The sequence below is a fragment of the Dendropsophus ebraccatus genome, chromosome 2 (genome assembly GCF_027789765.1).
Source record: "Dendropsophus ebraccatus isolate aDenEbr1 chromosome 2, aDenEbr1.pat, whole genome shotgun sequence".
In the NCBI taxonomy this organism is placed as follows: domain Eukaryota; kingdom Metazoa; phylum Chordata; class Amphibia; order Anura; family Hylidae; genus Dendropsophus; species Dendropsophus ebraccatus.
In genome coordinates this window covers 3,366,173-3,381,016 of record NC_091455.1, presented here as the reverse complement: position 1 = coordinate 3,381,016, position 14,844 = coordinate 3,366,173, and the positions used below count along the sequence as shown (strand labels likewise).

Here is a 14,844-nt window from a genome sequence, read left to right as displayed (position 1 = left end):
CCAGGGTGCAATAGTCTGCAGTGTGACTCACACCCCGACCGGGCTCCGGGACCTCCTATACTGGGACCAGGGTGCAATAGTCTGCAGTGTGACTCACACCCCGACTGGGCTCCGGGACCTCCTATACTGGGACCAGGGTGCAATAGTCTGCAGTGTGACTCACACCCCGACTGGGCTCCGGGACCTCCTATACTGGGACCAGGGTGCAATAGTCTGCAGTGTGACTCACACCCCGACCGGGCTCCGGGACCTCCTATACTGGGACCAGGGTGCAATAGTCTGCAGTGTGACTCACACCCCGACCGGGCTCCGGGACCTCCTATACTGGGACCAGGGTGCAATAGTCTGCAGTGTGACTCACACCCCGACCGGGCTCCGGGACCTCCTATACTGGGACCAGGGTGCAATAGTCTGCAGTGTGACTCACACCCCGACCGGGCTCCGGGACCTCCTATACTGGGACCAGGGTGCAATAGTCTGCAGTGTGACTCACACCCCGACCGGGCTCCGGGACCTCCTATACTGGGACCAGGGTGCAATAGTCTGCAGTGTAACTCACACCCCGACCGGGCTCATGGACCTCCTATACTGGGACCAGGGTGCAATAGCCTGCAGCGTGACTCATGGGGCGCGGACAGTCACCAGCACACACAGCGGGGTGCGGACAGTCACCGGCACACACAGCGGGGTGCGGACAGTCACCGGCACACACAGCGGGGTGCGGACAGTCACCGGCACACACAGCGGGGTGCGGACAGTCACCGGCACACACAGCGGGGTGCGGACAGTCACCGGCACACACAGCGGGGTGCGGACAGTCACCGGCACACACAGCGGGGTGCGGACAGTCACCGGCACACACAGCTCGGTGACTCATGGAGGAAATCTGCCCAAAACGTCAGAAATAGACAAAATCCTCCCGTAACCAACACAAACACCCGGTAACTACACAGCGAGACACCAAGATCACCGCACAGTGCCCACAACTCAGCTACCACACAGTAACTTCCCCGATCCAACCCCACAGTAACTGCCCCCCATACAGCCACACAGTAACTGCCCCCCATACAACCCCACAGTAACTGCCCCCAATACAGCAACACAGTAACTGCCCCCCATACAGCCACATAGTAACTGCCCCCCATACAACCCCACAGTAACTGCCCCCCATACAGCAACACAGTAACTGCCCCCCATACAGCCACACAGTAACTGCCCCCCATACAGCCACATAGTAACTGCCCCCCATACAACCCCACAGTAACTGCCCCCAATACAGCAACACAGTAACTGCCCCCCATACAGCCACACAGTAACTGCCCCCCATACAGCAACACAGTAACTGCCCCCCATACAACCCCACAGTAACTGCCCCCCATACAGCCACACAGTAACTGCCCCCCATACAGCCACACAGTAACTGCCCCCCATACAACCCCACAGTAACTGCCCCCCATACAACCCCACAGTAACTGCCCCCCATACAACCCCACAGTAACTGCCCCCAATACAGCAACACAGTAACTGCCTCTGAAATTCAGCAGTACTATCACATGACATGTAGGCATACCCCTCGTGTATATATACATTGTTAAAACAAAACAGGGACCCCTCAGATGACCCCTTCTAGATGTGATATTATAATATATATGTGTGTGTGTATACATATACATACACACACACACCCCTCCTAGATGTGACTGACATTGTGCAGGGCTCTGGCAGTGCTCCTCCTGGTCTTTACACAGAGGCGGAGGTAGCGGTCCTGCTGCTGGGTTGTTGCTTTCTACGGCCTCCTCCATGTCTCCTGGTAGCCTCCAGCCTCTGGACACTACGGCCTCCTCTATGTCTCCTGGTAGCCTCCAGCCTCTGGACACTACGGCCTCCTCCATGTCTCCTGGTGTACTGTCCTGTCTCCTGGTAGCCTCCAGCCTCTGGACACTACGGCCTCCTCTATGTCTCCTGGTAGCCTCCAGCCTCTGGACACTACGGCCTCCTCTAGGTCTCCTGGTAGCCTCCAGCCTCTGGACACTACGGCCTCCTCCATGTCTCCTGGTGTACTGGCCTGTCTCCTGGTAGCCTCCAGCCTCTGGACACTATGGCCTCCTCCATGTCTCCTGGTGTACTGGCCTGTCTCCTGGTAGCCTCCAGCCTCTGGACACTACGGCCTCCTCCATGTCTCCTGGTAGCCTCCAGCCTCTGGACACTACGGCCTCCTCCATGTCTCCTGGTAGCCTCCAGCCTCTGGACACTACAGCCTCCTCCATGTCTCCTGGTGTACTGGCCTGTCTCCTGGTAGCCTCCAGCCTCTGGACACTACGGCCTCCTCCACGTCTCCTGGTGTACTGTCCTGTCTCCTGGTAGCCTCCAGCCTCTGGACACTACGGCCTATTCCATGTCTCCTGGTAGCCTCCAGCCTCTGGACACTACGGCCTCCTCCATGTCTCCTGGTAGCCTCCAGCCTCTGGACACTACAGCCTCCGCCATGTCTCCTGGTGTACTGGCCTGTCTCCTGGTAGCCTCCAGCCTCTGGACACTACGGCCTCCTCCATGTCTCCTGGTGTACTGGCCTGTCTCCTGGTAGCCTCCAGCCTCTGGACACTACGGCCTCCTCCATGTCTCCTGGTAGCCTCCAGCCTCTGGACACTACGGCCTCCTCCATGTCTCCTGGTGTACTGGCCTGTCTCCTGGTAGCCTCCAGCCTCTGGACACTACGGCCTCCTCCATGTCTCCTGGTGTACTGGCCTGTCTCCTGGTAGCCTCCAGCCTCTGGACACTACGGCCTCCTCCATGTCTCCTGGTAGCCTCCAGCCTCTGGACACTACGGCCTCCTCCATGTCTCCTGGTGTACTGGCCTGTCTCCTGGTAGCCTCCAGCCTCTGGACACTACAGCCTACTCCATGTCTCCTGGTAGCCTCCAGCTACAGACACGATGAGCTGCACTACCTGAGCCACCTGTGTGGGTCGTAGAGTCCGTCTCATGAGTGTGAAAGCACCAACATTCAAAAGTGACCAAATCATCAGCTAGAAAGCCGAGGGAGTGAGAAGAGGTGTGTGGCCCCCACCTGCAGAGCCCTCAGTTATTGAGGGGGTCTCGCTGACTGCAGGTGACAGTGAGTGTCAGTCAGTTGTCCCTGTATTTCCTTGAGCAGTGTATATTGGATTAGGAGTGTAATAACCTTATAATATTCAGCAATCACATGAGCAATTTACCTCTCCAGCTCGATACGTAGCAGCTTCTCCCTCTCCAGGATGGAGACGTGCAGCTTCCCCCACTCCTTCTCCACATCCAGAGGGTGGTACCCCGGGGGCACCTTCAGCTGCCCAGATTTTACGGCACCCTAATTGGGGGACAGGAGACGGGAGATTAGGGCGGTGAGTGAAGGTGGACAGAGGGGTCAGAGGGGGGCGCTGCACTCACCTCCAGAGACTGGTACTGCAGCTTGGACTGATTCTTGTCAGCCTCTTTGTTGGGAAGATCTGTTTCTTTAAATTTCAGGAACTGACGCCACAAAATCTGCGACCAACAGGAAAGGGTAATAATAATAATAATAATAATAATAATAATAATAATGTCACCCCCATAACACAGCGCCCCCTATGGTGCACTGTATGGGGACAGAGACTGACAAGACTTTGGAAGACATAGGCTGGGACTATAGAAGAGGGGAGCTAGAGACTGTGATAATACAGGAGGGGAGCTAGAGACTGTGATAATACAGGAGGGGAGCTAGAGACTGTGATAATACAGGAGGGGAGCTAGAGACTGTGATAATACAGGAGGGGAGCTAGAGACTGTGATAATACAGGAGGGGAGCTAGAGACTGTGATAATACAGGAGGGGAGCTAGAGACTGTGATAATACAGGAGGGGAGATAGAGACTGTGATAATACAGGAGGGGAGCTAGAGACTGTGATAATACAGGAGGGGAGCTAGAGACTGTGATAATACAGGAGGGGAGCTAGAGACTGTGATAATACAGGAGGGGAGATAGAGACTGTGATAATACAGGAGGGGAGCTAGAGACTGTGATAATACAGGAGGGGAGCTAGAGACTGTGATAATACAGGAGGGGAGCTAGAGACTGTGATAATACAGGAGGGGAGCTAGAGACTGTGATAATACAGGAGGGGAGCTAGAGACTGTGATAATACAGGAGGGGAGCTAGAGACTGTGATAATACAGGAGGGGAGATAGAGACTGTGATAATACAGGAGGGGAGATAGAGACTGTGATAATACAGGAGGGGAGATAGAGACTGTGATAATACAGGAGGAATATACAGACTGATTATACAATTGCACGATATCGGCTGATCGTTGACTTTCAACATGTTGAAAGATTGACAATGACAATGGCAGTGATCTGCTGAGGACAGTGGTGGCAGCAGACCGCCGCTATCTTTTATGGGCTGCCCAGACGATCTAGCAATCACCCGGGCAGCCCCCCCCCCAGCTCTTAGCTGCTCGCTGCTGGCGTGTGTAATAGCGATGACAGTGAGCGGGGAACGAGGAATCTGACAGGGGCGCCCTCACTCGCTCCGTATAATAGAGGCTTTAGGAACGCTGTGTCCCCTGGAGCTGCACGGCCGAGGGACACGGTGTAGACACAATCTCGTGACATCTTCATCTGTCTGATCACAGGATGCAGAGACATGAGGCTGACCACAACCAAATCTCATCAGTCACACATCCTGACACGCCTGCCACCCATCACTGCCAACACGAGAGCGGCCATACAACGTGTGTGACCCGCCACACCCAGCTACAGCCCCCGATACATACAGGTCCTATGTACACCCCCGCCACACCCAGCCACAGCCCCCGATACATACAGGTCCTATGTACACCCCCCGCACCCAGCTACAGCCCCCGATACATACAGGTCCTATGTACACCCCCCCATACACCCAGCTACAGCCCCCGATACATACAGGTCCTATGTACACCCCCGCCACACCCAGCTACAGCCCCCGATACATACAGGTCCTATGTACACCCCCCGCACCCAGCTACAGCCCCCGATACATACAGGTCCTATGTACACCCCCCCTCACCCAGCTACAGCCCCCGATACATACAGGTCCTATGTACACCCCCGCCACACCCAGCTACAGCCCCCGATACATACAGGTCCTATGTACACCCCCGCCACAGCCAGCTACAGCCCCCGATACATACAGGTCCTATGTACACCCCCCGCACCCAGCTACAGCCCCCGATACATACAGGTCCTATGTACACCCCCGCCACACCCAGCTACAGCCCCCGATACATACAGGTCCTATGTACACCCCCCGCACCCAGCTACAGCCCCCGATACATACAGGTCCTATGTACACCCCCCTCACCCAGCTACAGCCCCCGATACATACAGGTCCTATGTACACCCCCCGCACCCAGCTACAGCCCCCGATACATACAGGTCCTATGTACACCCCCCCATACACCCAACTACAGCCCCCAATACATACAGGTCCTATGTACACCCCCCCCCGCACCCAGCTACAGCCCCCGATACATACAGGTCCTATGTACACCCCCCCGCACCCAGCTATAGCCCCCGATACATACAGGTCCTATGTACACCCCCGCCACACCCAGCTACAGCCCCCAATACATACAGGTCCTATGAACACCCCCTGCACCCAGCTACAGCCCCCAATACATACAGGTCCTATGTACACCCCCCGCACCCAGCTACAGCCCCCGATACATACAGGTCCTATGTACACCCCCCGCCACACCCAGCTACAGCCCCCGATACATACAGGTCCTATGTACACCCCCCCCCCTCACCCAGCTACAGCCCCCGATACATACAGGTCCTATGTACACCCCCTGCCACACCCAGCTACAGCCCCCGATACATACCCCGATACATACAGGTCCTATGTACACCCCCCCATACACCCAACTACAGCCCCCGATACATACAGGTCCTATGTACACCCCCCCGCACCCAGCTACAGCCCCCGATACATACAGGTCCTATGTACACCCCCCGCCACACCCAGCTACAGCCCCCGATACATACAGGTCCTATGTACACCCCCGCCACACCCAGCTACAGCCCCCGATACATACAGGTCCTATGTACACCCCCCATACACCCAACTACAGCCCCCGATACATACAGGTCCTATGTACACCCCCCATACACCCAACTACAGCCCCCGATACATACAGGTCCTATGTACACCCCCCGCACCCAGCTACAGCCCCCGATACATACAGGTCCTATGTACACCCCCGCCACACCCAGCTACAGCCCCCGATACATACAGGTCCTATGTACACCCCCCCATACACCCAGCTACAGCCCCCGATACATACAGGTCCTATGTACACCCCCCTCTCAATCACCTGCTACACACTATACAGGGAAGGGGGGAATACCTCAATCTCCTCATAGCTGGCAGGGAATCTCTTCTCCTCGAAGATGACGGTGTAGTGTCTGATCCATTGCAGCAGCATGGTGACCCGCTCGTAGTATTCATGCCAACGTAACTCCAGCTCCTGCATGAGAAAAAAAGCATGTAACCCTCTGCTGGTGCCCGGGGCCCCGTCCTCGGCTGCCGCATACTCACATTGGCTCTGACCCCGTCCTGCACATCGGGCACCCTTGGCATGGCATCATACAGGGAGGAAACATAGGTGATGATGGATTTCTCATCCGGCTGCGGGACATCCACATCTGGGGGGAGAAACCATATATATTACTGCCGTGTGTGTATATACTGCAGGAGTGACATCACCGCCGTGTGTGTATATACTGCAGGAGTGACATCACCGCCGTGTGTGTATATACTGCAGGAGTGACATCACCGCCGTGTGTGTATATACACTATATACTGCAGGAGTGACATCACCGCCGTGTGTGTATATACTGCAGGAGTGACATCACCGCCGTGTGTGTATATACACTATATACTGCAGGAGTGACATCACCGCCGTGTGTGTATATACTGCAGGAGTGACATCACCGCCGTGTGTATACATACACTATATACTGCAGGAGTGACATCACCGCTGTGTGTATACATACACTATATACTGCAGGAGTGACATCACCGCTGTGTGTATATACACTATATACTGCAGGAGTGACATCACCGCCGTGTGTGTATATACACTATATACTGCAGGAGTGACATCACGGCTGTGTGTATATACACTATATACTGCAGGAGTGACATCACCGCCGTGTGTATATATACACTATATACTGCAGGAGTGACATCACGGCTGTGTGTATATACACTATATACTGCAGGAGTGACATCACCGCCGTGTGTGTATATACACTATATACTGCAGGAGTGACATCACCGCCGTGTGTATACATACACTATATACTGCAGTAGTGACATCACCGGTGTGTGTGTATATACACTATATACTCCAGGAGTGACATCACCGCCGTGTGTATATACACTATATACTGCAGGAGTGACATCACCGCTGTGTGTATACATACACTATATACTGCAGGAGTGACATCACCGCCGTGTGTGTATATACACTATATACTGCAGGAGTGACATCACCGCCGTGTGTGTATATACACTATATACTGCAGGAGTGACATCACCGCCGTGTGTGTATATACTGCAGGAGTGACATCACCGCCGTGTGTGTATATACACTATATACTGCAGGAGTGACATCACCGCTGTGTGTATACATACACTATATACTGCAGGAGTGACATCATCGCCGTGTGTGTGTATATACACTATATACTGCAGGAGTGACATCACCGCCGTGTGTGTATATACTGCAGGAGTGACATCACCGCTGTGTGTATACATACACTATATACTGCAGGAGTGACATCACCGCTGTGTGTATACATACACTATATACTGCAGGAGTGACATCACGGCTGTGTGTATATACACTATATACTGCAGGAGTGACATCACCGCCGTGTGTATATATACACTATATACTGCAGGAGTGACATCACCGCCGTGTGTATATACACTATATACTGCAGGAGTGACATCACCGCCGTGTGTATATATACTGCAGGAGTGACATCACCGCCGTGTGTATATATACACTATATACTGCAGGAGTGACATCACGGCCGTGTGTGTATATACACTATATACTGCAGTAGTGACATCACCGGTGTGTGTGTATATACACTATATACTGCAGGAGTGACAACACGGCTGTGTGTATATACACTATATACTGCAGGAGTGACATCACCGCCGTGTGTGTATATACACTATATACTGCAGGAGTGACATCACCGCCGTGTGTGTATATACACTATATACTGCAGTAGTGACATCACCGGTGTGTGTGTATATACACTATATACTGCAGGAGTGACATCACCGCCGTGTGTGTATATACTGCAGGAGTGACATCACCGCCGTGTGTGTATATACTGCAGGAGTGACATCACCGCCGTGTGTGTATATACACTATATACTGCAGGAGTGACATCACCGCCGTGTGTATATACACTATATACTGCAGGAGTGACATCACCGCCGTGTGTGTATATACACTATATACTGCAGGAGTGACATCACCGCCGTGTGTGTATATACACTATATACTGCAGGAGTGACATCACCGCCGTGTGTGTATATACACTATATACTGCAGGAGTGACATCACCGCCGTGTGTGTATATACACTATATACTGCAGGAGTGACATCACCGCCGTGTGTATATATACACTATATACTGCAGGAGTGACATCACCGCCGTGTGTGTATATACACTATATACTGCAGGAGTGACATCACCGCCGTGTGTATACATACACTATATACTGCAGTAGTGACATCACCGCCGTGTGTATACATACACTATATACTGCAGGAGTGACATCACCGCCGTGTGTGTATATACACTATATACTGCAGGAGTGACATCACCGCCGTGTGTATACATACACTATATACTGCAGGAGTGACATCACCGCCGTGTGTGTATATACACTATATACTGCAGGAGTGACATCACCGCTGTGTGTATATCTATATCATAAAAATCAAAGTCTGTCTGTCCTTCTGTCTGTCTGTCCTTCTGTCTGTCTGTCTGTCCTTCTGTCTGTCTGTCTGTCCTTCTGTCTGTCTGTCTGTCCTTCTGTCTGTCTGTCTGTCCTTCTGTCTGTCTGTCTGTCCTTCTGTCTGTCTGTCTGTCCTTCTGTCTGTCTGTCTGTCCTTCTGTCTGTCTGTCTGTCCTTCTGTCTGTCTGTCTGTCCTTCTGTCTGTCTGTCCTTCTGTCTGTCTGTCCTTCTGTCCGTCTGTCCTTCTGTCCGTCTGTCCTTCTGTCCGTCTGTCCTTCTGTCCGTCTGTCCTTCTGTCTGTCTGTCCTTCTGTCTGTCTGTCCTTCTGTCTGTCTGTCCTTCTGTCTGTCTGTCCTTCTGTCTGTCTGTCCTTCTGTCTGTCTGTCTGTCTGTCCTTCTGTCTGTCTGTCTGTCTGTCCTTCTGTCTGTCCTTCTGTCTGTCTGTCCTCTATAGACTTCCAAACGCCTGAACCGTTTGACCCAAAATTTGGCCCACAGATACATTTGGTGCCCGGGAAGGTTATTGCGAAGGTCCCGTCCCCGCCAGATGTACAGGAGGGGAGGGGGAGGGGAAAGAGAGGCGCCCCATAGAGAGGAATGGGAAAATCTCCTCACTGCACACAGGTGATATAATTAGCTGCAGCAGACACGGCAGTTGGAGCCTTAGCAACCAATAGGATTACTGCTTTCATTTTCACAGGAAGCAATGGTTGCTAGGGAAGCTGCCTCACAACATCCACAGTAATAACTGGTAGACACCCTACTCCATCTATACAGTACATGTATACAGGACCCCCTACTCCATCTATACAGTACATGTATACAGGACCCCCTACTCCATCTATACAGTACAGGTATATACAGGACCCCCTACTCCATCTATACAGTACATGTATATACAGGGCCCCCTACTCCATCTATACAGTACATGTATATACAGGACCCCCTACTCCATCTATACAGTACATGTATATACAGGACCCCCTACTCCATCTATACAGTACATGTATATACAGGACCCCCTACTCCATCTATACAGTACATGTATATACAGGACCCCCTACTCCATCTATACAGTACATGTATACAGGACCCCCTACTCCATCTATACAGTACATGTATACAGGACCCCCTACTCCATCTATACAGTACATGTATACAGGACCCCCTACTCCATCTATACAGTACAGGTATATACAGGACCCCCTACTCCATCTATACAGTACATGTATATACAGGACCCCCTTCTCCATCTATACAGTACATGTATACAGGACCCCCTACTCCATCTATACAGTACATGTATATACAGGACCCCCTACTCCATCTATACAGTACATGTATATACAGGACCCACTACTCCATCTATACTGTACATGTATACAGGACCCCCTACTCCATCTATACAGTACATGTATATACAGGACCCCCTACTCCATCCATACAGTACATGTATATACAGGACCCCCTACTCCATCTATACAGTACATGTATATACAGGACCCCCTACTCCATCTATACAGTACATGTATATACAGGACCCCCTACTCCATCTATACAGTACATGTATACAGGGCCCCCTACTCCATCTATACAGTACATGTATATACAGGACCCCCTACTCCATCTATACAGTACATGTATATACAGGACCCCCTACTCCATCTATACAGTACATGTATATACAGGACCTCCTACTCCATCTATACAGTACATGTATATACAGGACCTCCTACTCCATCTATACAGTACATGTATATACAGGACCCCCTACTCCATCTATACAGTACATGTATATACAGGACCCCCTACTCCATCTATACAGTACATGTATATACAGGACCCCCTACTCCATCTATACAGTACATGTATATACAGGACCCCCTACTCCATCTATACAGGACATGTATATACAGGACCCCCTACTCCATCTATACAGTACATGTATATACAGGACCCCCTACTCCATCTATACAGTACATGTATATACAGGACCCCCTACTCCATCTATACAGTACATGTATATACAGGACCCCCTACTCCATCTATACAGGACATGTATATACAGGACCCCCTACTCCATCTATACAGTACATGTATATACAGGACCCCCTACTCCATCTATACAGTACATGTATATACAGGACCCCCTACTCCATCTATACAGTACATGTATATACAGGACCCCCTACTCCATCTATACAGTACATGTATACAGGACCCCCTACTCCATCTATACAGTACATATATATACAGGGCCCCCTACTCCATCTATACAGTACATGTATATACAGGACCTCCTACTCCATCCATACAGTACATGTATATACAGGACCCCCTACTCCATCTATACAGTACATGTATATACAGGACCTTCTACTCCATCTATACAGTACATGTATATACAGAACACCCTACTCCATCTATACAGTACATGTATATACAGGGCCCCCTACTCCATCTATACAGGACATGTATATACAGGACCCCCTACTCCATCTATACAGTACATGTATATACAGGGCACAACAGGTATACCAAACTGTGACTGGGTAACACTGCTACACCAGACCTGACCAATACCGCCATACTGTGCTGGATAACACTGTCATACCAGACCTGACCAATACCGCCATACTGTGACTGGATAACACTGCCAGACCTGACCAATACCGCCATACTGTGACTAGATAACACCTCCATACCAGACCTGACCAATACCGCCATACTGTGACTGGGTAACACCGCCACACCAGACCTGACCAATACCGCCATACTGTGACTGGATAACACTGCCACGCCAGACCTGACCAATACCGCCATACTGTGACTGGATAACACTACCATACCAGACCTGACCAATACCGCCATACTGTGACTGGATAACACTGTCATACCAGACCTTACCAATATCGCCATACTGTGACTGGATAACACTGTCATACCAGACCTGACCAATACCGCCATACTGTGACTGGATAACACTGCCATACCAGACCTGACCAATACCGCCATACTGTGCTGGATAACACTGTCATACCAGACCTGATCAATACCGCCATACTGTGACTGGATAACACTGCCATACCAGACCTGACCAATACCGGCAAACTGTGACTGGGTAACACCGCCACACCAGTCCTGACCAATACCACCATACTGTGACTGGATAACACCATCATATCAGACCTGACCAATACTGCCATACTGTGACTGGATAACACCGCTATACCAGACCTGACCAATACCACCATACCGTGACTGGATAACACCGCCACACCAGACCTGACCAATACCGCCATACTGTGACTGGATAACACCCCCATACCAGACATGACCAATACCGACACACTGTGACTGAATAACACTGCCATACGGGTAAATACAACCCTGCAGGTATACAGGACACTACAGGTATACAGGACCCCAAAACTATACACTACAGGTGCACGGGACCTCCACAAAACTATATACTACAGGTATACAGGACCCCAAACTTTACACTACAGGTACACAGGACCCCAAAACTATATACTACAGGTATACAGGACCTCCACCAACTATATACTACAGGTATACAGGACCCCAAACTATACACTACAGGTATACAGGACCCCAAAACTATACACTACAGGTATACAGGAACTCCACCAACTATATACTACAGGTATATAGGACCCCAAACTATACACTACAGGTATACAGGACCTCAAAACCATACACTACAGGTATACAGGACCTACACCAACTCTATAATACAGGTATACAGCACCTTCACCAACTCTATACTACAAGTATACAGGACCCCAAATATACTACAGGTATACAGGAACTCCACCAGCTATATACTACAGGTATATAGGACCCCAAACTATACACTACAGGTATACAGGACCTCCACCAACTCTATACTATAGTTATACAGGACCCTCAAACTATTTACTACAGGTATACAGAACCCCCGAACTATATACTACAGGTATACAAGACCTCCACCAATTATACACTACAGGTATCCAGGACCCTCAAACTATAAACTACAGGTATACAAGACCTCCACCAACTATACATTACAGGTATACAGCACCAACTATATACTACAGGTATACAGGACCCCCAAACTATACAGTACAGGTATACAGGACCTTCACCAACTGTACACTGCAGGTATACAGGACCTCCCTCAACTATACACAATAGGTATACAGCCCCCCCAACTATGCACTACAGATATGCGAGACCCCTAAAAACTATACATTGTGGGTATACAGAACCCCTCCAACTATGCACTACAGGTATACACTAATTCCACTGATTAACTCAGATGAAACAATACCTTTAGCTTGGCCTCCTGGGCACCTTAGAACAAATCTAATTAACACACTGACACTTTATACCCGGGCAGCGCCGGGTACATTTTCTAGTCTATATAATAAAAATGAAAGTCTGTCTGTCTGTCTGTCTGTCCTCTATAGACTTCAAAACGCCTGAACCGTTTGACCCCAAATTTGGCACACAGATACATTGGGTGCCCGGGAAGGTTATAGCGAAGGTCCCGTCCCCGCCAGATGTACAGGAGGGGAGGGGGAGGGGAAAGAGCGCCCCATAGAGATGAATGGGAAAATCTCCTCACTGCAAACACAGGTGATATAATTAGCTGCAGCAGACACGGCAGTTGGAGCCTTAGCAACCAATAGGATTACTGCTTTCATTTTCACAGGGAGCAATGGTTGCTAGGGAAGCTGCCTCACAACATCCACAGTAATAACTGGTAGACCCCCTACTCCATCTATACAGTACATGTATACAGGGCCCCCTACTCCATCTATACAGTACATGTATATACAGGACCCCCTACTCCATCTATACAGTACATGTATATACAGGACCCCCTACTCCATCTATACAGTACATGTATATACAGGACCCCCTACTCCATCTATACAGTACATGTATATACAGGACCCCCTACTCCATCTATACAGTACATGTATATACAGGACCCCCTACTCCATCTATACAGTACATGTATATACAGGACCCCCTACTCCAACTATACAGTACATGTATATACAGGACCCCCTACTCCAACTATACAGTACATGTATATACAGGGCCCCCTACTCCATCTATACAGTACATGTATACAGGGCCCCCTGCTCCATCTATACAGTACATGTATATACAGGACCCCCTGCTCCATCTATACAGTACATGTATATACAGGACCCCCTACTCCATCTATACAGTACATGTATATACAGGACCCCCTACTCCATCTATACAGTACATGTATATACAGGACCCCCTACTCCATCTATACAGTACATGTATATACAGGACCCCCTACTCCATCTATACAGTACATGTATATACAGGACCCCCTACTCCATCTATACAGTACATATATACAGGACCCCCTACTCCATCTATACAGTACATGTACTGTATAGATGGAGTAGGGGGTCCTGTATATACATGTACTGTATAGATGGAGTAGGGGGTCCTGTATATACATGTACTGTATAGATGGAGTAGGGGGTCCTGTATATACATGTACTGTATAGATGGAGTAGGGGGTCCTGTATATACATGTACTGTATAGATGGAGTAGGGGGTCCTGTATATACATGTACTGTATAGATGGAGTAGGGGGTCCTGTATATACATGTATATACAGGACCCCCTACTCCATCTATACAGTACATGTATATACAGGACCCCCTACTCCATCTATACAGTACATGTATATACAGGACCCCCTACTCCATCTATACAGTACATGTATATACAGGACCCCCTA

At 50.1% G+C, this 14,844-nt stretch overlaps 1 protein-coding gene across 25 annotated transcripts in view; it reads right to left on the bottom strand.

Moving 5' to 3' along the window:
* PLEC (plectin) overlaps window positions 1–14,844 on the bottom strand; it is a 297,784-nt gene that overhangs the window by 57,332 nt on the left and 225,608 nt on the right. For all 25 annotated transcript variants that reach the window (XM_069956882.1, XM_069956901.1, XM_069956883.1 and 22 more), the window contains 4 exons: window positions 6,591–6,697; window positions 6,400–6,519; window positions 3,422–3,517; window positions 3,214–3,341 (listed from right to left, as the gene is read on the bottom strand). In XM_069956882.1, the coding sequence (XP_069812983.1) occupies window positions 3,214–3,341; window positions 3,422–3,517; window positions 6,400–6,519; window positions 6,591–6,697 (451 nt within the window). The remainder of the gene's footprint in view (window positions 1–3,213; window positions 3,342–3,421; window positions 3,518–6,399; window positions 6,520–6,590; window positions 6,698–14,844) is intronic.